General features: G+C 34.9%; 1 protein-coding gene across 1 annotated transcript in view; it reads right to left on the bottom strand.

The window, feature by feature from the left end:
* The window catches only part of LOC147063878 (uncharacterized), a 185,191-nt gene that overhangs the window by 6,790 nt on the left and 152,044 nt on the right, over nt 1-26,357 (bottom strand). The window contains exons 3-11 of the mRNA XM_085959049.1: nt 21,192-22,898; nt 20,000-20,131; nt 17,822-19,654; nt 16,674-16,787; nt 8,508-10,997; nt 7,629-7,904; nt 6,468-7,439; nt 5,036-6,004; nt 3,334-3,621 (exon numbers count right to left, since the gene is read on the bottom strand). Of these exons, the coding sequence (XP_085815175.1) occupies nt 3,334-3,621; nt 5,036-6,004; nt 6,468-7,439; nt 7,629-7,904; nt 8,508-10,997; nt 16,674-16,787; nt 17,822-19,654; nt 20,000-20,131; nt 21,192-22,898 (8,781 nt within the window). The remainder of the gene's footprint in view (nt 1-3,333; nt 3,622-5,035; nt 6,005-6,467; nt 7,440-7,628; nt 7,905-8,507; nt 10,998-16,673; nt 16,788-17,821; nt 19,655-19,999; nt 20,132-21,191; nt 22,899-26,357) is intronic.

Here is a 26,357-nt window from a genome sequence, read left to right as displayed (position 1 = left end):
TGCCTGAATACCTACATAAAGTGATATGTTAGAATAGCCTCACAGGTTTTAAGTTAGATTAGTTAAAGTTTGTATGTCTTATAATATGTTCGACTATTTAATTTGAACTTGCTCACAAGGAACAGCAAAATGAACCAGCCTTTGCTTTGATTACTAGATAAATTTCAATATTGGGCCAGATTTGCATATTAATGTAGAAAATAAATGACAGATAAGTGCAAAAAAACTGAGAATTATTCTGTGGTTAAAAGTTTGGCTCTATGTTACGACCGCACTCCCTGGATAAACGTCAGATTTCTATAGTCAATACTTGAAAGCATCTAAGCGCCACTTTTTGAGCATAGACAATCATCGGAAAAATTGCTATTATATGGCTTAGGCGCTATTATAAGCGTAGACAATAAGAACAAATATAAAAATCTTTTACAACGAATAAAATTCAAACATTTTCAATTACCTCATAAAATTCGCCGTTTTCAAAAATCAGTATAGCATATTAGAGTTCGCCAATGCATTTCATAAAATTTAAATAATTATAAAGTAATCTTTGACACAAAGACACTCGTGCTTAAACCTTCGTCTAAAAACGCTCTGAAAAGGTAGGTAAGTATGCGAAAATAAGGAACATTTTTCAAAATAACGTTATAGATAACAATATTTTTTGTACTTATAAAATTTTTCCGTGTTACATAACTAAACGATATTGTTATTATTTCAAATAATTTCGACTCAAATTTAATCAATAAAATAAGAAATACGAGTGAAAATGGCTTGAATTGTTCTTTTTACTCTTTGATTAGTGATTGTTTTTATAAGAAAATAATATTTATCCATAGTCAGTATTCCGTATTTAATTTATATTCATTTTATTAAATGTATAATAAATAAAACAGGCTCCAGTTTATGATATTTAATATTTCGCTTCCACAAACAAATGGCCCGGTCAAATAGCCTCGATAAAACGGCTCACACTGATTGAAATTAAACGTCACTGGTTTTCATTAAAATGCCACTTTTCCTACTTAAAACTTACCTTTCGGCATAATATACATATCATAAATATGCATGAAGCGTGTTATCTTTCATATTAAATATTATACCAAACTAACCTCGTATTTTTTTTAATCTTAATTTTCTCGGTAATGCGTTAATACGGAATACTGACTATGGATATAAATATTACAATCTTATAAGAACAATCACTAATCAAAGAGTAAATAAAAGCCATTGAAGAAATTATAACAATGTCGTTTAGTTAACACGGCTCAATTTTATATATCAAATATTGTTTTCTATAACGTTATTTTGAAAAATGTTCCTTATTTTTGCATACCCACTTATCTATTTAGAGCGTTTTTATGTGAAGGTTAAGGCTCGCACAAACCAATGCGAATATTCACCAAGTACCCCGTCAAAATATCCCAAAAAAAGCACCCGCCATCGGTACGGAAGGTCCGGTCAAAAGAGTCTCAAAAAAAGCCTATGCCGCTGTAATGCTCCCTACTTACCTGTTGTTAATGAACAAACGTGACATTTATTCACGCAGGGGATCAAAAGATACAATGAAAGCCATCAATTTGTCATATATTTGGCTATTTTTTGAGACTCTTTTGACCGGACCTTCCATATCGATGCGGGTGCTTTTTTCGGGTTATTTTGACGTAGTAAATGCGAATGGATGGCAGTGTCGGAGCAAATAATTGCATCAATGATAATATAAAATTATTGATATATTATTTGAATGCTCGATACCGAAACGTCAAACAATCGCAGCGTTCCATATTGAACTTTGTAAGATAATAACTTAATTCCCTTCCGAAATCTGAACGTCGCGTGCTCTTTCCCGTAAGCCAATACGAGCTCGATTGGCGAATAATTCGCTTTGGTGTGTGCACGAATGTTTTAGGTTACTTTATAATTATTTAAATATTATGAAATGCATTGTCGAACTCTATTATGTTATACTGATTTTTGAAAACGGCGAATTTTGTTAATTTAAAATGTTTGAATTTTATACTTACATTGTAAATTATTTTTATATTTTTACTTATTGTCTACGCTTATAATAGCGTTTTCGCCATATAATAGCGGTTTTTTCGATGATTGTCTATGCTCAAAAAATCTCGCTTAGATGCTTTCAAGTATTGACTATAAAAATCTGACGTTTATCCAGGGAGTACAGTCGTAACATAGAGCCATAAATGAACTGCGTTAGCAATTCAATAATTTGAGACAGAAACAAGAGTGCAAATCTTAACAGAGACCGCAATAGCAGCCATTACCTGTGTATATTAATGATCAAACAGTTTCAATATAATACAACATAATCAAGAATTTAATGATACTTTCCTAAAACAAAAGAAATAAATTTGAATTATCAACTAATTTCTAAATGCAGAAATTTTGAAAAGATGATATGAGGCGTCTAATTACAAAAAGCGACAAGTCCACAATGCGATACGGGAAACAACGTCTTTATGTTTCAAGCTTCAATTATTTGTTTTAACATGAGATAATTTTTTCCGTTGTATTCTATGTCGAAATTAGAACCAAATGGCAATTTGTTTCAGCCGATAAACTCTTAAATGTAATAAATATAGGCAAAATAAAATTGGACATAACGCTACTTGAACCTCACTTTTTAATATATTCCGCATAAGGCACATATTATTTCCGTGGCACTGTCATGAGTTCATCGGATGCCACAGCATGGGAGATGCCATTTCCAATATTGAACGTTCCCTTATTGGCTGACTTAAATACGGGCGAAATCAACCAAGTTTTAAATAATATGAAACACGGACTTGGCGCTTTTTGTAATAAATTGAGACTATTTTTTTTCGTAGGGTTTTGTCGCGTTTTGGAATTTATAGATCGATACATATTGTGTAAAATTATACAAAGAATATGTGCATATTTTTTTCTCGATTTTGACCAAATGTGGACTTATCGCTTTTTGGAATTAGACGCCTCATATATTAGTACCTACAATCGTTTCAGTTGTAATAAAATTGACATAAAAACTTTTACTTCTTATCAGGCACGACATAATTATTCAGTGGTGAATCGTAATTGTAAAATTGCGAAGAGGATGAATTTATTCTTCGTGGATTAGCTGGACAATAAATAAATCACTTTTTTGCTGGATGTACGTACATAACAATATGCTTCGTAACTAACCTAAAATACCTTTTATACTCCAGTATTGAATGTGTGAATTACACAGATCTAGCAATGACACATGTTCGGTGTAACGTATTGATACAAAATATAAATCTCAGTAATCATCCATAGGACCTTATGGTTCGTTGGTCAAATGTTTTAAGTACTCACCCTATTCCCCCTGACGACAGGCTTAGGTTCCTCTTCTCCCGCATTTCCCAAGAAGGGACCCGACCCAAAGAAGAAACCTCCTCCTCCTTGCGATTGAGGAGCCGAGGAGGTGACCGGCCGGGAGGGCTTGGCCTTGTCACCGCCGCCGGTGCCGGTCTCTTGCCACTGCTGCCAAAGCCAGGCGAGGCCGTCCAGGATAGGACGAGGCTGCCTCGCTGGAGGGCGAGTTGGTCTTGGGGTCGTACGCGGCCTTACTTTCGGTGTCACTACTACTTGGTTCAACAGTGCCTATAATAACAAAAAACACCCAGATTGATTATAATTATGAGGTATCACATTAACACTCTATGCAGAACAATTAGAGTAACTTAATTTTAATAATAAGCATGTAACAATAAGATGATTTAACAAATACACATTATATAACATTAAATTTAAATTGTAAGTTTATTACTGTGACTTTAATATTTATGACTTAAAATAAGAAATATTTTTCTTTTTAATGTTTTCAGAATTAATTGTAAATTATTAAAAAATGTCTCAAATTGCAAGATTCTTATTTTTCCGCTAGGTGCCTCTGGTAGGTAAAGAATTCGCGTTAAGAACCAAATTATTATCTTTCAAGGAGATGCAACTCTATGGTTACGGGAAAGAGTCGTTTTACTAGGGACATTTAGCCGGCTCTCACATCTAAACTCGTCTGACTGCAATGTGTCGAATACGTCGATGTGACGTCATCGTTATTCACAAAATACACTTTGCCAAATGGAGTTCCGTACATTGCTGCAATGCGACTTTTTTGTTTGAAAAAATATCTAGTGCTCCTAGCAACAAATCGCATGTGTCTCGGGTTGCGCCAGTATGTACGCTCACCGGTAGCAAAGTGTGGCGGTAGGCTGTTAAGATCTGCTATAAATAGTGCACATTAAACTTTGTTAGTCATATGTATTTGTTTTTATTGAACTAAGACTACAATTCACAGATGATTTTGGTTAGTTTTTACATCTGTAAATTGCCACACCATCTGTAAATTGTAGTTCAATAAAAGCAAATATGTATGACTAACAAAGTTTAAACCTACAAAAATGATGGTCAAGTCGTTTTCCCCACGTCACTTCCTCCATCTTTTTTTTTAAATTACTAGCTAAAATTATTTAGATAATAAATCGGCATTTGCAGCTTACATGTACACAACCTGGATTTAGTCGTGTGCAATGTTTATTATTATACATTAAAACCTATTTTGAAAATACTAAGGGTTACGCCCAGCACTCGAAATGGAGAATTTCACGGAGTGCTCGGTAATTTTATGAAAATATTAACATAGCTATCTAATTTTATGTGTTTTATAAAAAAATAAGTGTATGATTTTTTGTTATATTATGGCCATTCTAGCTCAAATGGTAAAATTATTTTTTCCATGAGACGCAATGACAATGTTGCCAATTTTACGACCCGGAACGGCGCTCCGCTGCGTTCCGGTCCATTTCAAGCCCTGGTTACGCCCTTTTTCCTTTCTACTGCTAAACTGTTAAAAATATATAAAAAGTTCATTTGTTTAATGCTTTCATCTTATACGAGTAAGTTATTTCGAATGTCCTGAAAAATATTTTGAATAATTTTATAGTGTCAATAGATCAAGAAATATTATATTTTATTTAAAATTCCGTAGAATTATTAGATAGTTGGTTTCTGTACTCACAGCTAATTTCAATTGCTCCTGTAAAGTATTTTGTGGCGTCGAAGGTCCAATGCCTCTCTCCTTCAAGAGAGCTGCCAAAATAGCATCATTCGACTGCCCATACTCTGTACTGAGTGGAATAGGAGCACTCGTGACATCCGGTTTGCCAGTCTGTCCAAGTAACGTTGCCAATGCATTATCGCCAGTCAGTCCACTAAGATCCACATTACTGCCCTTGGTTTTGCCACCACCTTGAAGCCTCAGAAGACCTTCCAGGAGCTTGGTATCTTGTTCTAAGCTCTTGATGTCATCTTGGAGAGATTGACTATCTTGAGGATTAGGTGTCACGACACGTGGTTTAGGAGTCGTCGTGGTCGTTGATAATGTTGTAAGTTTTTCTGTTGTTGTTTTGACTTCAGCCGGTTTCGGCTGTAAACTTGAAGACAGTTGCTTTAACAGCTGATTACTTGAGTCTATAGTATTTAATGGAGAAGGACTGCCGAGTAAAGACTGCAGTAGTTGTAGATCTGGCGCGTCTATTCCGGCTTTCACCGTGACCGGTTTCACACTTGTTGTCTGCCTGGGTAAATTAATTTTGGGTGTTGTTTGACCGGTAAAACTGAGAAGGGTTTGCAAGAGTTTTGCATCGTTCTGGAACGATACTAAGTCGTCCTGAATGGAAGGAGAATCTTTTGAAGACGTCTGCTGCTTCAAAGATGTTAAGTCTAAACTGTTTGCTACGCTAGCTCTCAAGCTGTTGTTAGCAATGTTTTTAGCACCTCGAGAAGGAGACCTAGGCCGAACAGTTGTTGTTGTCGGTCGCATGGTTGTTGTGGTTGTTGTCGTTGTTGTAGTAGTGGTTGTTGAAGTTACAGGCGCTATAGTTCCGGTTTCCTTTATTTCTGCCAAATTTCTGTCTACAGCCAAAGCAATGATTCGGTTGGCCAATGACTGCTCTTTGTCTTGACTTCTGGGAGTTACTAATCTTCGCTGTAAGATTAAAAATAAAGTCTTGATTATTTTTTAATAATCCACAAACAAATGTCATAATATCTAGGTAGTTGCTATTAAGAATATTAATCGATGACCATGATTTGAGTTACCCCATCTCCACCCGTCATGTATATTATGCAGTCGAAAATTGTGCACGGCCGCCTTCCATGATGCTATAAACATGTCAGAATGAAACGATTTTAGTGCCACACTTCCTTGTCCCAAAACAAAGCTGCAAGGGACTGATGGACATCCGTGCTTAAAGAAAGAGTTTAGAAAATAAGAAAAGTATCTTGTCTTCCTCTGGCTGATATTTTGAATTTTTTAAATAAAACATCCATGAATGATATTACTATAACAAAATATTGAAATTTAAAAAAGAAATAAATTAAGCATATTAAATTTTTATTTTATATAATCTAGAATCGATCCAATACAAGAAATTAATTGTTATATTTACCAAGCTCGTTAGAAAAGCAATATCATCTTCCACAGAAAAAGTCGTTCCATCAGGTGTAGCAGTTGTTGCACTGGCTCTCAATAATTCTGGCATTTTGGTGACACTTGACGCAACCCTCTGAGTGGTCGGTCTTGTAGTAGTAGTAGTTGTAGGTGCTAAAGTAGTGGTTGTTGTTCTTCGAGTTGTGGGAACGGTAGTTGGAGGCTGAATAGTAGTTTTTCTTGTGGTGGTAGTTGTGGGCCTCGGCGTTGTTGTTGTGGTAGTAGGTTTTCGAGTTGTTGTAGTTGTAGGTTTCGGGGTTGTTGTAGTTGTTGTTGTAGTTGTAGGCCTTTGAGTTGTTGTTGTAGTAGTGGTAGTAGTTGTTGTAGTAGTTGGCATTTGAGTTGTTGTGGTTGTCGTTGTTGGTTTTTGAGTTGTTGTAGTGGGCTCTGCCGTTGTTGTTACGATTCTTGGTGTTGTCATTATTGGCAAGAATGTTAACGAAAATGTGGTAGCCGCTTCCTGTGTAGGAGTGAGCGCGGGCTGTTGTGTACTTTGCATCGTATTCTTAATTGGCACAGCTGTCGTTGTAGACATTTCTGGTATCGGTTTAGCTCTAGAGTTCATAGACGGATCGACACTTATGATTATTGGCTGATTTTCTATCAATTGTACTTTGGCAATAATCGTTTCTGGTGTTCCGAAAAGACTCTCTATCGGGTCCGGAGTTACAGATTCTGGAGTATTTTGCATAGGCGTTTCAAGCGTCCCGAATCCACCCCTTGTAAGGATATTATCAGAGTTCGGTGACATCACAGATGGCACCGTTGATGTGATCGAGGGTTTGATAGTTGTAATTCTTTGAATATTTGCTCCAAGATTGATGGATTTGCCATCTCTTTCACCGGACAAGAGATCATTTGATATTGGTTTAAATCTGAACACTGCATTTCCAGTACCTTCTTCAGGTCTTTCCGTCCGGATTTGTTTAGTCTGCAAAATGTAAGCCAATTAAAACATTTTATTATTTATTTTATGTGTTAAATGTTCAGGTATTTTAAGGAAGTTGGAAGTTAAAAAGATCATTCATTCTTACAAGGGCTTCTAAAATCACAGAAATACATAAATAACAGACATTGCATGAATAAGAATGAGATTAGAAAGATAGATGTCAGTGCTTACTTCAGGGTCTATGTCTAAGGTCAAATATCTAGGTGTCGTAGTGGTAGTTGTCGGTTTCTGTGACTCTTCTTTGGTTGCAGCGGCAATGCTGTTTACTAAAATATCTTCAGCAGCGGGTACCTTTGCCGTTATCAGAAGGCTACCAACATTAGACTCAGTTACCGTCTGTATTCCATTATTATTCAATGCATTATTAAAGTTTTGCATATTTTTTATGTTTGCCATTATATCAGACAATGTTTTCATACCGTCAGATTCAATGCCGGTATTGATTGCCTAAAATCATCAAAAAATAATTAATACAATGTCATTTTTAAATATATATTATTTATATTTTTTGATTTTGTCATTCACCCTTCTCCTGTCATATTTCAAAAAGCTGTATAATACATTATACTTAAACCAAATAATTCAAGACATAAAATAATATCACAGTGGTTAGGATTAATATATTATAATAAATAGTATAAGTATTAATACTAACATACATGTTAACATAAAAACATAATAATAAGCTTAACATTATTATTTTAACTATTATTTAATATTCAGGAATCCTGATAATTTCATTTTGATGGGTATCAATTGGTTATTATTATTAAAAATGATTGGAGTTGCTGTCAGGAGCATGTTTGTGTAAATCTGTTTTAAATTTATTCATATGTTCAATTTAAAATTAGTTTCCACCGAACACCAATAATTATTAATTAGTAGTTAATTAATTAGTCAGTCAACATTCGCATGAATACAATATGTTGTATTAATATTTGTTAGTTTGTTAGTGTGTTGTGTTTGCGTGAATCATAAAATCCCTAACGAACACTAAGAAGCAAGCGAGAGCAATAGCTAATCCATTCGCGCTGAAAGACACACAAGTACCATTTTTTGTATGCTATTTACAGGAGGGTTCTTCATTTGAGTATCTGGGGTAGCATCTGGACGCAGGGTCGAGTTTGGAGTTATTTCATTAGTATTTATGTCATCCACAATGTTATTTAACGGTATTATAGACTCTGGATTACTGTACACGGGGCTGTAGGGATTTCTCAAGCTTCGTGGGTCAATGGGTAAGACATCGATTCTCTGGGTCACTGTCGGAACTTTCGTTCCGTTCGGGAATCTTCTAACTATTGTGTTATTTGGCAACACTCCGAATATTATGAAGGGACTCGCTTCTGTTAGAACCTCCAACTGGTTATCGTTAGGGTTTTTACGTACCACAGTATTATTGGATAGAACTCCATATACGAAATAATCCTTCTTTGGCGGCGCATAAGAGGAGCTCTTCGTTCCGGGTGGGGCGATCGGTACTCTCGTCGGAAATCTCGGCTGAGGTATTTGAGAATTATCGGATTGACTGGCACGCCACATAGTAGGGAAAGCTGGAGACCACTGATATGTGGGGGTAGTTTGTAATGTCTTCACTAAATTGTCCGATGGTTGTGTAGTGTTGTTCAATTCTACGGACCTTACTGTGAATTGTGTTATTGATTCGCTTGGAAGTGTCGTAATTTGAGGCGCTTCCCCGGTCGAAGTCAAGATAGTGTCAGTCGTCGATTTAGTTAGCAAATCATTCATGGAAGTGGATGTCATTGAGTCGTTTAAAGAGGGTAAAGTTGTCATCTCCACAGGAGAGTCTAATGTGGTTACAGGAGGAATAGATATGGGAGTAGTAGGCGCATCAATTGAATTCTCTGAAGAAACAGTCAAAGACCCAGGAACACTTGCGGTTGTGTCTTTTAATGTTTGTTTATTTGGAGCGTTTGTGACTCTGTTTATGATACTGGCCAGTCGCGCCAGTATAATATTTCGCTGGCTGTCATTTAGACCGAATCCATTGTTTAAATTGAATCTACTTTCAAGATTAACCCCATCAACAGCTGATTTAGACTGGATGGGTCCATCTGTCACCGCTACTGTACCAGATAACATTACTTGTTTAAAACTGTCGATATTATTAATCTGAATGATATCTTCAATGTCTCGGAGTAGCTTGGCTCTACGGGATAAGCCTACTGGTACTTGAGGCATAGAATCTACAGAAGCTGTCGGTTGGGACGTGGCGATTATGTTAGTAGTTGTTAGTGCATCAGTACTCAAAGAGGATTGTTCGGTTAGTATGGATGGTACTGTTGAAGTCCGCGGGAATGGTTCAGTGGTCGGTGTCATTTCTGATGTCAAGAACATTGTTGTCATGTCAAAGTTATTAGAGATACTCGATTGGTCAGTTAAGGAGAGTGTATTAGTTGTCGTCGAGTCTGTCATTTCGAATGATTTGGATGGTGTTGTTAAAATTGGTATATCTGATTGATTTTCTAAAGACCGTGATTCCAACGAAGATAAAATGTTATTTTCTGCTGACATTGCAGAATCGATTGGGTTATCTGTCATTGAATTGGTTAATATCATTGATTCTAGTGTCCCTGATGACGTTTCTGGTATTTCCGTATTTGTAAATTCAGTCGTGCTCTGTATTGAATCAACTGTTGTAATTTGGGGCATAAGATCTGGTGTGTTTGTTTCTACAAATCTACTCGATATGTCAATTTGTGAAGATATATCTTGAGTGCTTTGTTCTATGCTATCAAGAGACTCTTGCGAGTCCATGATTAATACATTTGTGAGAGAGTCTGGTGAACTATCGGCAGGTGCTAACTCTGTGCATGGTGTGAAAATGGGTGTTGTGAGTGTTTGGGTATTATCGGACATCGGTGTGGGAGTCATATTATCTAAAATAATACCAGCAAGTGGTTTTCTATCGGTAACTGTTGGTTTTTGAGTAGACAGAGATGTTGTCGAGACAGTGTCAGTGGTTACGGGGGGTTCAAGGGCGGACATAGACGGTAGAACTGCTGAACTTTCAGCGGAGGGAGTTACGGATAGAAAATCAGATGCGTCCGTCGTTGACATTGTGCTACCCGTATCGACGTCGGTAGGAGACTGTACAGGTTTATTAGTTGTTGTTACCTGAGAATTAAAACTCTCAGTCTGTACAGTTAAAGTGATTTCTGATGAGTCTTCGCCTCTCACGGGAGAATCACTTGAACTACTTTTAATTGGTTCAGTTGTACTCACGCCGATGATATTACCACTTGTTGTTTTTTTACCCCCCGTTTTGGCAGGTTTCGCCGTCGTCGACGATATACTAGGAGTCGGTTTCGGCGTGGACGTTAATATATCGGCCAAGGCGTCAAATATTGACACAGTGACGGACGGCGAGTGATTAGAGGTCTCCACGCTGATCAGTCTCGAAGCGAATCCGACGGTCTCCGCCGTTATTAGGCTATCCGATGCCGGCGTGCTTCGCGGTTGACTGAATGATATTATGTCAATATCTGGATAGACATTAGTGCTATCGTCATCATAGTCCTGTAATGAAAGACGAGCTTGTGCCTTTATAAGAAAGTCAGAAAAGATCAAGTGTAGAAAAGAAATGGAAAACAGAGAAAAAAAAGAAAAGTTTTGATTATAACAATTAAATATTAATAGAGGTAATTGACAGATCAAAATAATAGAATGCTATACTGAACCAAATCCTGTTTATTATCATAAAAAATATGTAAAAAAGCTACGATCTAACAATGGGTAACATAAAATAATTAATTATCTTTCAAAAATAATTACAATTTTTATAAAGAAAATTATGCATACAACAATTAATTTTCTAGTCGAGGACAGTATTTTTTTATGATAATGTGAGAAATATACAATATTATATTAATTTATTACTATGATAATAATATATTTAATTTTTATTGGCAAGTATTTTAGTAAATATAATAATATTATTCTCATTTATATATTAAAAAGTATTGCAATATTTTAAATATTTATACAATAATAATTATGAGATACTTAGATTAAGGAAAGAATATTACAAACATTGATTACCTTTTAACATACCTACAATTATTATTATTCAATAAACTCAATGTTTATATTGTAAAAGAAACATACTGTGTGTTATTTTAACATAAACATATTAGATATTAAATTCTAGGAATCTAAGGTGTCGTCCATAAATGACATCATACTTTTTGGGTATTATTGATACTCTCACCCCGATTGCCACATTTCTACGAAAAATATTTTATCCCCCTGTCTAAATTAAATGACATTTTTGAAATTAAAATTTAAAAAATAATTTGTTTATTATTAGGAAAAAAATCGAGTTTATGTTTGTCAGTTTTTTGGTGTCACATTGTCTAGTATCCCCCTATCCTCTTCGTCACAAATTGTCACATTACATCAGGTCCCTCCCCACATCAGCAGGTGACATCATATATGGACGACCCCTAACATAATATGATGTCGGATGAAGTGATGATGATGATGAGATATACGGTGGGTGTGATTGTTTGGTGAACAACAACAACGGTAACTCACTAAAGAAAATATTTTGGAAATACATTTAGAAATAGATACCTGAGCATCTATTTTATACACAAGGTTGCTGTCGACCGCTATCGGCAGCTATCGAGGGTAGTTTATCATATTTATGTATTGAGGTATTATAATAATTATTATAATAATGTGCTATGTTTTGACAGCACCTCTCTTGACTGTGTTAACTTTTAGAGCGAGATAGAGAGTTTTGACAGTTTAGACAGCTAACTTATTGTAACAATTATAATACCTCAATACATAAATGTGATAAACTACCCTCGATAGCAGACTTGTGTATAGAATAGATGCGCTGAGTGTCAATGTTGATATATATAACTGACTTCACGATATATGCAATAATTTGAAAACCATATTACCAAAAAGAAGAGAATTAAAGACGATAGTTACTTTTTAATTTATTTTAGTTTGTTGTCCAACCATTATTCTTTTTGCAATAACATGCCACACGCTAAGAGCGTGATGCAGAATCATAAAAGGGTGCGTATGTCCCTAAAATACGCACCTATCTTTAAGAGGCCAATATTGGCAACGTAGATTGCATCGCCTACGGTATCCATATGTAATGATACATCATATAGCAGGCAGTAATCTAAGAATGAAACCATTTAAAATACTATCAATACTATCGTCTGTTTATTATTATGCGTCAGTTTTAAGTTAATTTTTCATATTTATCCGAAAATCAGCCTACTACCTAGTACATAAACTGACTTATTTAAAATTAGCCCTACTGTGCATAAGGCCCTATGACTATGGAATACATGGTTGAATAAATATACTATACACTAATGTGTTTTTATAATATTGTCTTTGACATTATCATAATAGTATTATGTAAGTATATATAATATTCAAGGTTTAACAGTTCATAATAAAATATGTAGGTACCTACTCTTCAAAAAGTGTGAAATGGATCTCATGCATCGCTCGAAATGGAAAAGTTTACGAACCGGAGCGCTCGACAGTTTTTGAAGATGTTTACATAGTTATCAAATTTTATGTGTATTTCATAAAAATAAATTTTCTATTAAATGGTCTATCTAGCTCAGACGGTAAATTTTTTATTCCATGAGACGGAGCGATAATTTTACCGATTTCACGAACAGGAACGGCGCTCCGGTGCACCCCGGTCCATTTCAAGCCGTGATCTAATGATTTTGAATAATTACATGAGTTTGGCATAACAATTATTTATTATAAATAAACCATTTTTGTGAAAACTAAACGTTTTTATTATAATGTGTTATTTTTGTAAAAACTATTTTTATTTACGTTCAGCTAAACTAAACAAACTATTTCTAACCTAAAGAGAAAAATGTAAAATATATTAAGATAGAATATTGTATATTATTGATTTAGTATGAGAAAATAACTAGAGATGTCGTTGAGAATGGTATTTCGTTCAATAAACCGTCGGGTGATGAGGAATGGTGCGTATGATCTGATGCTGTGATTTTCCTTGCAAGCGACCGTCCGCCGCCACAAACCAGACCGGTTCGGTGAGGGTATCCGCGATGGGATTGTCCGTTACGAAGAATTTCAGCCATGCCTTCGTGGGGGGAACCAAAAACAAACCAATTTTGCTATGTCATTATCCACCGGCTGATCAACCGAGGAGCCGTCCATAGACAATGGCAGCTTAAATTCAATTTAAGCTTTCTTTCTTTTACAGTTTAATACTTTACTACTACTAGACAATGACAGTAAAATTTCTTTCAGGAGTTTTTTTAAGTTTTACCTAACCTACAAACTTTTCTAGTTGTGAGTTGATTTTTATAAAATATGGGATGCATTAATGCTGCTAATTATGAAATATTAAATTTAATAACCGTTGTTAACAAGTACTTTTATTAACTAATCGTGTTAAGTTAATGACAAGTATGATTTAATACTGGCATTCATCATTCAAGATACTGTAACTCTTATTTTATGAAGATAGAAATACACAAAGGTGAATCTCATTAATAATTATTATACAAATTCTTTAATTCTACTTCAATTTGTAACTAACGTATCCATTGATTGAACTGATGTTTATGTGCTAGAGTTCTATCAAGTGTGTATGTATTATTTCCAAACCCGGCTCATTCCAATATTGTCGAAAAATGAACCTTGAATGTCATTTTGTAAAGAAAAATACATTTTAAAAGTATTTTTAGGTAGCAATCTCAAACCCGGTTTCATTACATACAAAATAGCATTAGAAAATAATGTGAAACTTTCAAACATGGCTTATTCCACAATCATTTAGTTTCAAAGACAGATCGTTTCATGTTAGCCAATGGGAGCTCAGCATTGGGGTCACGTGGTTAATAGTGTCCGGTACAATTTTATTTGTATGACAATAATAATTGTGTTGTGACCGCTCCTCATATAATTCAAGTTTAAAGGTGTTTTTTGATTAATTGAAGCAGTTATTTGTATAAATAAACGTGGACGTTACTGTTACATATGTTATAGCATTAAAATCTAGAAGAAGGGAAAAGAAACCAGAAAAATGGCAAAGAAATGAAGCCAAAAAACTTCGGTGTTTACCTAAATGTCACAATTTTTTTTTATTTAATTTTGTTATTTAATTAGATTGACGAGAGTTTTGAATAATTGAAACTGGTCAAAATTGCTATCCAAACATTGCCTGTAACATTTTGGTGGCATGTCATTTGGTTACATACTTTCATAGGCGGATTAATCCAAATTGTTAAGATTCAAAAATGGCTCATTCCAGCTGTCACTTTCAAACTCAGCTTGATCTAAACATTAAAATTAATGTAAATAGATTCTTAATTAATATAGAAATGAATAAGTTTCCCTTTGTTTTCTATTTTAAATAATATGCTAAAAATTAACTAAAAAATCATACAACCTTCCTGTATAACAGTTTATTGCATTTTGTCGCAAAATATGTTTTTTGGAATAAGCCAGGTTTGGAAATAGTAGTCTCAATAATAATTGTACTACAGCTTCACTGTAGAATTTAAGAATTAACAAAGAAGTTTGTTTTTCCACTATTACAGTAGGTATTTATTTGTAACAAGTCTATATTAAAAAGTTGTCCATGGCAGGCTCCTCGGTTATTTTGGGAGAGTAGGTTGTTATTATTAAATTTATTAGAAGGAAGTACAAATAATCTGTACCTACCTACTCTTAATTATGTATTATTTTTAATTAATTAAACAAAATTGATTTGTTTTTCATCACATTCCAGAAAAAGACAATTTCCATGAAGATTTTTTCTGATATGTCATACAAACGTGATGCTAAATATATCTTTGATGAGGATTAGTTATGAATGTTATGAATTACATGCTAATGTTAATGAAGGATGAATGGTAATAATTTTGAAATAAAGTTTTTTCATTTCTATTTTGCATTTTATGCAGTAGAAATTCACTAATTCAGCACTTTCAGCAAATTCACTAATTATTCAACGTGTTCGTATCAGTGGCGAAAGGTGGAAGTAGGCTGTTAAGATCCGACATAAATAGTCCACAATAAACTTTGTCAGTCATATGTATTTGGTTTCATTGAACTAAGTCTACAATTTACAGATGGTGTTGGTAAGTTTTGAAAAATAAATTAAACCCTGCCTAATCTAAACCACAATAGTTTTGGTATATTTTCGGCGATATGACAAAATTATGCATAATTTTTCGTACATACTTATTTGTTTTCGTTAGGTTAAAAATACATTACACGTATTGTTGGTTAATTTTTTTATATTCATCAAGCCCTGCCTAAACCGAACTGTAATAGATACAAACATATTATTCTATCTATAAAATATCCAAATTTATGTATGATTTAATTGCATAATTTTAGTTATTTTATAGACAGACGAGTATTTTTTGACTATTATCTATTATGGCTAGCTTTTCGCAGGGTTTAATTGAATTTTAAAAACTAATCAACACCATCTGTAAATTGTAGTGTTATTTAATCAAAACAAATACATATGTCTGATAAAGTTTAGTGTGCACTATTTATGGCGGATCTTAACAGCCTACCTCCACCCTTCGCCACTGGTCCGTACTTTAACTCCATGAAGACATTTGGTTTTTCGTAGGCTTTTGAGAGAGTTATTGAAAGTCAGTAAACTATATTTTTGTCAATAAGACAAAAGAAAGACATTAAGTTTTGTCGGTACATATCCATCAAAAAATATGTAGGATATATTTGTTTTTTTCCAGTTTTCTATACACTCCAGAAATCTGGCAATTCTAGCAATTTGGCATCATCAGGTTTTATATATTATGTAGTGCCAGATTAGTGAGATTCTACTACATATATTATCATACAATATCTTTTAATATAGAAAGAAAATGTTTATTAATCTTAGCAGTAAAAAATTGAATATTATCTATATTATATATTATTTATTCTGTCATATTAAAATAACTTTGCACAATAAATGTTATATTGTCAAATAGATTTAATTAAAAAAGAGTTTAGTGGGTACATACGTTATAAAACTAAGTATTATTAGTTGTAAGTATCTTTCTCATACTAATAGGTCTGTAATAAAATTAATAATTATTTTACATGGACGTATATTCTAACAAACCATTATTGCTATAAATATACGATATTGTTAAAAATTATAAACTAAAGTAAATTATTATGTCGGAATACTTTGCTTACCATGGTAGAAGTCACACTCGGTACAGTGGCTCGGTAGACAGGTGGCGAACGCGTAAAAGGAGCCTTATAACGGGCACTAAACCTGTGTGCCTTATTTTGAGAGTTTATCGGTACCTGGTAATGAAAGAAATACATTATTATTTAAATACTAAGTTATAATTGAATCCATATAATATACTATATTATTAAATCGAAATACATTGTCACAAAGATTAAAGTTTAAGAGTTAGGTTAAAGTCTTTTATTGTTTTATTGGTCCACAGTTATCATTCAGAATATGTTATATTATCTCTCTATCTCTTGCCAATTGGGAGGGCGATAACTATGTTCAACCAAATTGCTTCGGGTGTTGATATATTCCACTTGCGTGAAGGTGAGTTTAGGTGGACGCTATTTTATAAATTCTTAAAATAGGGTCTCCTAAGCAAACTCGGTGTACTTATTTGAACTTCTATTGATATATAATTGTATTTTCACTGCTTTTGTATGTTTATATTATGTTCTCTTTTTATATTTTCATTTTTATCGTTTTTATCAATGACATTATTAATGGACAACGCACTCAATACAGTAGCTAGTAAGTAATTCGCGCATAGTTACATTCGCACATGTATAGGTAGACGTCACGCAATTTCCATTATGCGATATCACGCATTGGGAATTTATAGCAATATCACCTTTATTGTAATGGCGTTAGAACAGTGTTTCTAGTATCAATGTTCATTTCTGCGAACTCGTTCGAACCGAACCATTCGGCAGACCCGACAAAAGGCATCGGGAATTTATAGCAATTTCTCCTTTATTGTAATAGCGTTAAAACAGATTATGCCATTCGGCAGACCCGAAAAAAAGTGAGTGTCATTTTTTTTTCCCAGATGCTTCGTCCATATTAATGTCATTGGTTTTTATTACTGTTTTTCTTTCTAATTATGTTTCATGTCATGTTGTGAACGTCTTAAACTTATAATTTGTAATGTCTACAATATGTAAAAAAATAAATTGAAATTTGAAACAATTTGTAGGTTATAACTTATTCTTAGTTATTTTCAAGAGATTCCTCTTTTACTTTGTTTCCTTGACATACATACATACATCGATATAAAAACATAGATTTATTTTCATTCTACAAATGACAAAATAATACTTACTGGTTTTTCTATAGACAACGGTGTCGATGCTTTACTGATAGATGCTGAACTGCTTTTAGAATACGAGCTCTGATTTTCTTTAGCAATGCCTTCTTCAGTCAATAAGTTTTCATTTGCGATATCGCTTTTCTTTATAATCCCCTTACGGTTATATCTAGATGTCAGACTCTTTAAACCGCCTGATTTAATAACGACGGGACTCTTCCCGGTCGAAGGTGTTGAAGGTTTAAACTTGGATTGAAAATTATTCAGTCTCGTCACTCTGGAAGAACTCGCTGTACTGCTGCTGATCTCGTCATCAGAATCTATCTCTGAAAATTCAACCGGATCTGTCTCGATATCTGCAACATTGGTTGATGTCTCAACAGTGTATTTTACAGTAGTAGGCTTTTTTCTGGAATATAGGTTTGACTTGGGTCGACCAAATGAAGTCCTTCTCGGTTTTTCTGTTTGAGTCGATGGACCTTCGATATAACTGAGAAGAGGTTTTTTAGTTCCCAAGTTAAATCGCGATGAATTCAATTTGCGTTGTCTGACATACTTCGATGATTTCGATGACGGTGAATCCAAATCTTCTGTAGTCGCAGGACCGGAAGTGGATTCGAGTACGTCATTTTTGGAGGGTGTCACCGCATTTGATGAAAAAACTTTTTTCTTGAAATTTGATCGTGAAAAACCTCGAGTTGTTTGCTCATTTATCGCTTCCTCATCATGATTGAGGTTGTTGTCATCGAAAGCAGTTTGTTCTTCGGTCGTTGTGGAGGTTTTAGAGGATCTCGCCGCATTAGATGAAAATAGTTTTTTCTTGAAATTTGATCGTGAATTAACTCGGGTCGTTTGCTTATTTCTCGCTTCCTCATTACGATCGAGGATGTCATCGTTGAAGTCAGTTTGTCCTTCGGTCGCTGTGGAGGCTTTGGAGGGTGTCGCCGCTTTAGGTGAAAAGACCTTTTTCCTCAAAGTTGATCGTGAATAAACTCGGGTTGTTTGCTCATTTGTCGCTTCCTCATTACGATCAAGAGTGTCGTCATTGAAGTCAGTTTGTCCTTCAGTCCTTGTGGATTTTATGGAGGGTGTCACCGCATTAGACGAAGAAACTTTTTTCCTCAAGTTTGATCGTCGTGTTGTTTGCTCATTTGTCGCTTCCTCACTACGATCGAGAATGTCGTCATTGAAGTCAGTTTGTCCTTCGGTCGTTGTGGATTTTATGGAGGGTGTCGCCGCATTAGACGAAGAAACCTTTTTTCTCAAAGTTGATCGTGAATAAACTCGAGTTGTTTGGTCATTTGTTGCTTCGTCATTACGATCGAGGGTGTCGTCATTGAAGTCAGTTTGTCCTTCGGTCGCTGTAGATTTTATGGATGATGTCGCCGCATTTGATGAAGAAACTTTTTTCCTCAAGTTTGATCGTCGTGTTGTTTGCTCATTTGTCGCTTCTTCACTACGATCGAGAATGTCGTCATTGAAGTCAGTTTGTCCTTCGGTCGCTGTAGATTTTATGGATGGTGTCGCCGCATTTGAAGAAGAAACCTTTTTCCTCAAAGTTGATCGTGAATAAACTCGGGTTGTATGCTCATTTGTCGCTTCCTCATTACGATCGATGGTGTCGTCATTGAAGTCAGTTTGTCCTTCGTTCGTTGTGGAGGTTTTGGAGGGTATCGCCGCATTAGATGAATAGACCTTTTTCCTCAAAGTTGATCGTGAATAAACTCGGGTTGTATGCTCATTTGTCGCTTCCTCATTACGATCGAGGGTGTCGTCATTGAAGTCAGTTTGTCCTTCAGTCGCTGTGGAGGTCGTTCTGGAAGTCTTTAAAAGTTTTGGTGCCCGGAACTGAAAATAATATTCCCAGATGGTTAGCATAAAAGAGCAAAATCACCATTTCAATCCTTAGGGCAGTGGTGAAGATTTTATATAAAATTATCGTTTAATGTTTATTTTGACTTATAAAAAGATGTTTAAATATTATGAGATTTTGCTAAACATAATGCAATTGCTACAAATAAGAAAGATCCAGACGTTTTTATAGAAAGATAATATTTAAAATAAACTAAACACTGATGATATTGATAACTTGTGTATTTGACCCTGCCACAGGATCCAATCCGCGATATCGATCAACGTGTAATGACTGTAATGTAACCTAAATCAAAAATATCTATTAAAAAATATTGTTACCTTTGCATATTTATTTGTCTCTGTGGTGACAGCGTTTGTCGACTCTGTAGTATCCGGGTTGTATAACCTTAGGACCTTCTGTGAAGCTCTCGTAGAAAGTAATTCAGGACCCGTTGTCGCTGGTGCCAGCTTCTGAGCAGATTAAAAAAGAAAATCACTTTCAAACAACATATTATTACTTAATAAACATTGTCAGGAGAATAATATTATTGAAAATAGTACATAGACCAAAAGAAGACAATATTATATCGTCACCCCAATACTATAACTAGATAACTCTGATTTGGTCATTGTTGGGAAAATGAAATTTAAACATTACTTGATTAACATATTCTATACGTCTGGACATCTTAGGTATTATTTAAAATAAAAAGGGAAAATTGTGCTTGTCTAATTGGGAACGATTAAATAATGTTCAATTCTATGAAAAAATATTGTAGATATATTATTTTATTTCTTTACTTGATGCATTTATGGTTTTAAAGTTATTTAATATTTTCAAAACATAAAATTAATACAGTTTCCATTAACTTCTGACTTAGGTACCTAGACTGCAAAAATGAAATGTCATGGCCGCCGTCGTGGCGGTGTGATATATTGTGGAATGATTGCCAGTATTAGGAGACTTTTTCCCCCTACTTGGGTTCAAGATGAGTGCTACCTACCTACAATGAATGACAATATTAAACCAGACGACAATATTTTTCCAATCTGTCGGGATATTTTTAGTTATATGGTAACACTAAAATGTCAAAGAATATCAGCTATCCGTCATTGCAGCAACTCTATCATCAACTTTATTTATAGGCCCAGTGAGCTCATTTTGTTTTTTTCTTCTTTGCAGTAGGTTATAACACAACTTATAATCCTCCTGCTACCACTTTTCAACACTTTCTGCATTATTAACACGTTTAAATACTTTACACGAAATTGCAGCACGCACAAATAACGAACGTCAAATGATTGTTGAGCAAGGGGAACGTAGAGAAAAAGGCTAGGGAGGATTGTAGTTCTCGAGACGGCTACGCTTCACATTATACTTGCCGCAGCTAGTTTTATCATTTTGGAGAGAACTAAATGTAGAATCATATTCAATAGCTATCTCAAAAACAGTGAAAATCAAGTTATCTAGTTGTAGTATTGAGGTGACGATATACATGATGTTAAAGTAGGAATTTAAAAAACAACTCACCTGTGACTTTCCTTTGGCCTGCAGAAGACTCTTGAAATGCTCCGGATAATTTTCATTTTCATAATCTTCCTCGGACGCTCCGCCATCTGCCGACTTGTTTCCGCCCTTTACAGCCGGACGAAAATTTCCGCGCGTCTTTATTGGCTCTTTATTTTGGTTCGAGTCCTCGCTTAAATTCGGCTTGACTATTTTTTTTCTAACTACTCTACTGCCCGATAGAGGCGGTGGCGTGACTCTTCTTGTAGTGTGTGGCGTTGCGATTTCGATGGACTTTTCGGTGGTTGCTTTACTACTTTCGTTATCAGGCGAAGAGGGTGACGATCTTCTATTAGAACTCGGGACTTCCTTTATTATTTCTGTAGTTGACTCAAAAGAGCGTGATGATTTTCTATTAGAACTTGAAACTTCCTTTGTTGTATCTGTAGGCGACTCAAAAAAACGTGACGATTTTCTATTTGAATTTGGAACTTTCTTTGTTGTATCTGTAGGCGCCTCAAAAGAGCGTGATGATTTTCTATTAGAACTTGGAACTTCCTCTGTTGTATCTGTAGGCGACTCAAAAGAGCGTGATGATTTTCTATCAGAACTTGGAACTTCCTTTGTTATATCTGTAGGCGACTCAAAAGAGGGTGATGATCTTCTATTAGAACTTGTGACTTCTTTTGTTATTTCGGTAGTAGACTCAGCAGTAGATTTAGTGAGAGGTCGTTTTCTTTCAATTATCCGCCGACTTCTCACAGTCGTACTCGTCAAAGTATTATCTGTAGAAGTGGCAGTACGAAATCTAGAGACAGTTCTGCCTCTTGTATTACTATTTTCCAGTTTAGTTTCGCCTTCAGTTCTCTCGTAAAGTGCTTCCGTCTTAATTTGTGGAACAGTACCTCTATTGGTAGTCCTACCTCGACCTCTGACAGTATTTCTCGCCGAGGTTGAAGACTCACTACTCGCAGCTTCCTGACTTGCCTTATTGAATCTTCCTCCTCGGCTTCTGACAGAACTTCGATCTCTCGGTGAGATGCTGGGTGATTCTTCCGATTCAGTTGACGATCTAGTTCTACTAACCAACGGAAGTCTTGCAACCCTTTCCCGTGAACTGTCACTAGTAACATCACCATTAGTCATATCTAAATTAAAAACTTCAATTTTTGACTCATCAATAATGGGCGCATTTGTAGACGGAGATTTAAAAACCCGTCCAGTTCTTTTAGACGGGATTTCTTTTTCAGTAACCGGCTGTCTTTGTCGTCCTCTTGTACTCGGGACGGATCGTTCTCTTGATACCGAACGGGATGTTGTAACTTGTCTGTTTCCTCTGCCGGCAGTTATATTTACTTTACCGTCATCAAGGTCAATAAGACCTCGCCCTCTCGCTGGAAAGACTCTTGGTTTCCTTACGTCAGAAAATGCGCCGTTATTTCCTGTGCTGACTTTAACATACGAAGTCGCTGTATTACGTTGCCTCGACAGTGATTTTGAACTTCTAGTGTCAGGGCTGGGCGATGGAGTCGGGTCGATTATAGGTGGTTTCCGGCGGCTGGCTGAGCCATCCACTCTGGTGGAATAACTCTTCGGCTGAGGAGTGTCGACATTTTCCACTTCGCCGGACGCTGTCTTGGACGCTTCCCATCCGGCTGTGACGTCTTCAATTTCGCTCTCCTGCGTCGTGGATGTTGGACTGCTTCTGGCGCGCTTCGTTCGAACATTATTCTGAAAACAATAAAAACGAACAATTAATTTCCATTTTTTTAACTAGAGAGGAATGCGCAATTTCCAATTATTATTAATTCATTATTATTGCATAAGCAGAAAATAATTTAAATACAAATTAATCGGTTGATAACCGGTATAACGACACATTTTATTTATCTACCGTTAAATGCGTTTTCCAGATGCTGACGTAATTTAATGTTTTATTTATATAAAATAATATTAATATATATATATATATATATATATATATATATATATATATAGCTACTTATATATTTATTATTTATCGAAAATCATTAATTGGTACCCCATCTACAAGAATATAATAAATAACATTATACTGCGATCATAATTGAGTTGCCTAGAGTCATAACTCACATATCGCAAAAATCAAGTTTTGAGATTATCGCAAAAAACCACCAGAGCACTGTTTTTTTGAAGTTATACTTCTTTTGGCGCATTTGAGAAATCAGATCAGAGTGTATTTTGGCGTGTGACATGTAGCACATAATTAATTTTTTCACACGAAAACAAACGCACTCGATTGGATTCGAACCACCGATTGTTCGGTTATCAGCCGAACGCACTACATTTACGCCACAGTATGATACTGCAATCGTGACGATTATATAGTATAATATTATAGCTTAGAATTGTTCCGTTGCCTAGGCAGCGAATTTATTATTGTCCGCCATTTGCAATTCCTTACGTAAACAAACTATTAAACGTCAGAGTGGCAGTTGGTACTTTAAAAATGAAAACAACGAGAAACCATTATATAATTTAGATAAGTTAAGTGTATAGAAATAAACCAACGGCGTTCTAATAAGCGGTCCTTTTTCTTGAGTGTGTAATTTAACAAGATTATTAGGAGCTAGTCAAAGAATCTAGTTTATCACAAGTTTTGTTTTTGTTTTGTTACGCCAAAGACGTATAACTTCTAACGAGCGTACATAATAAAACCGGAACATAATGTTGCCAGGCATTAAATTAAATCTGATAACTGAGTCATGATTATGAATTAAGCAAAGTGACACCGTTATGGTAATTTTGACCGGCCACGACAAAACGACTGCTCTATGTTGAAATCTCGACTGCAAACCAAACTATCTACAAATAAATATTTTTCCACGATATTATAAGTAACATTCATTGGCAGTACATATCAATTGAAATATATATTTTTTTCAATGCCATGCAATTCAAGTATTTTTCGTATATGTATAAAAAAAACATTATAATACACATGAGTTTTAAGTTTTCCTAATTTTACAGAATAATCGAATGGTTGGTGGTTGTTTGTCGGTATGGTTCATGGAAAACTGCCACTACTTTCAAAGATTGTACCTAATCGTATTCGTGCTTTCATTTATCGCCCTTTATAATTTGCCGCCCATAAGCAACGAATGACCTGCCTACCACCATGAAACGTCATTGACTTAATGAGTACATAAGGCAACGGTAGCGAATCTATGGTAGGGTATATGCTTCATAACTTTGCGCTCCGGCTCTAGGATGAAAATGATGTAAGTAGGTAAGTACTTCATATAATTTTTAAATATTTTTTTTACATATAATATTAATTATCTATTTATTTAATACTACACATATGAATACAAGTAAATATCATTTGATCTATTATTTAATTAGGCAAATAGGCGTATCAGTATAGAAAAGAGTGCAAAAAAGTGCAAAGTTATAAAACGTATAGGTACCTACTCTACGCGGATGAATTCTGTTGGCACGTGAAAGAAATTGTAGAACCATCGTTGGCAACGTCCGAAAATTTTAGGGAAGAGCAAGAAAAAATGTAGTCATCATAATATTGTATATATTAAATTAGCTATGAAGTCAACAATTAAAACAACAAAAAAATGAGTCACATCTGGTTTTGAAGGAAAATATTCTTTTTGGCTAAAACATCTAAAATAACGACAAATCTCTAAAATTGAGGAATCAATTTCTTGGCGAAAACGGGGAAAACGCTCGGTCAAACCTAAAAATATTTTTAAGTTTTTTAGAAGCTAATTATAAAAAAAGATTTGCCACCCCCGACCTAAGGTTGTACTAATATCTTGATTATTGGTGGATTCATAAAACATGTATTTACATACTTTAGTGATAGTGTCTTTTTATTTAAATAACATAGACTCCTTTGCATATTAGATCCATAATCAATGCAAAAAGTTGAAACTAGGTTGAAACCCTTAGGCCGACACGAATAAAATAAAATTCCTAACCACAGAAATATTCCATTGGCATATTATTTAGCCTTCATTACAGAAAAATGTTGTAATGTTTCCGATCAGAATGCCTATTTTCAGCACGAATATTTTTCGAATCTTTGGAAATAGCTCAATCTACTTGGCAGTGTTATTGTGACAAGACAAAGCTAAACTAATATTATGAAAGTAATTGTCGGATTTTATAGATATGCCGTTGCTATGTTTTATCAGAAATCTATTCCGTGTATCGATGGCCTAATGTCAATATCTCGTAAGTGACTTTTTACAAATTGTGCAGGAAGCTAAATTTTTAAGCTGAATTCAACACACGTCATGCAACACGCTTAACAGCTTAGAGGCAAGATACAGGCTATTACAGGTTTATTTTTGCAATGTTCAGATACGGGAAATTACTAAAATGGCTGTATCGGTTTTGTTAAAATAACTACAGATATGGGAATTCCGCAGTCGATGGGCAGTTCTCCTGAAGCTCCTGTTTATCACTAGTTCAAAAGCACTAGTGATAATTTAATTCAAGAAGGTTTGCAGCACTAGAGGGAATTGAATATAAGACCCATTCTGAAATAAAGGCAGCGTGTCACTACCATGAGTCTAGAGTTGGGTTTCGGGAATTTCCCGACGGGAATTCTCAAGAAATTTTCAAGATTTTCCATCCCGAATCTCGAAAATTTAAATTTTTAACAATTCGAGAAATCCCGGATCTCGTGTGAATTTTGTGTCTCAAAAGCGTACGCGATTGTCAGACGCAGCGATTGACAGTCTGTGTTTTTTGAAATTCTATTTTAATAAGTAATATTTTAAATTATTTTTGTTTTCTACATCCGTTTTGTTAGCCTTATTACATGAATAAAAAATCATATTTTTTTGGAATTCGTCTGTTTTTACCCAGATTTTAGGTTTTTTTGAAGTTTCCCGATTTCTCGAGAATTGTTTTCTGGAAATCCCGAATCTCGAGAATTCAAAATTTCATCATTTCGGGAAAAACTCGGGAAATGCCCAACTCTAGTCACTAGTCACTACTACCATGGTCTTGGTTACATGTAGCATGTAGCTTGAACTACTCGATAAAATGCACCCTGATACTGTAACAATGAACAATAGATATTTTCAGACTTCTTCTATAACTATTATATTTCAAAGACCAAGGTCTTATGTGCTTTAATAATACCAAATATGTCTATAAATCTAGATCATGTTACACATAAAACAA

This window comes from Rhyacophila brunnea, unplaced genomic scaffold (genome assembly GCF_057557595.1).
Source record: "Rhyacophila brunnea isolate RB1 unplaced genomic scaffold, BYU_Rbru_1.0 scaffold_8, whole genome shotgun sequence".
NCBI classification, from domain to species: domain Eukaryota; kingdom Metazoa; phylum Arthropoda; class Insecta; order Trichoptera; family Rhyacophilidae; genus Rhyacophila; species Rhyacophila brunnea.
The sequence above is the reverse complement of the archived record's forward strand: the minus strand, read 5'-3'. Positions and strand labels throughout refer to the sequence as shown.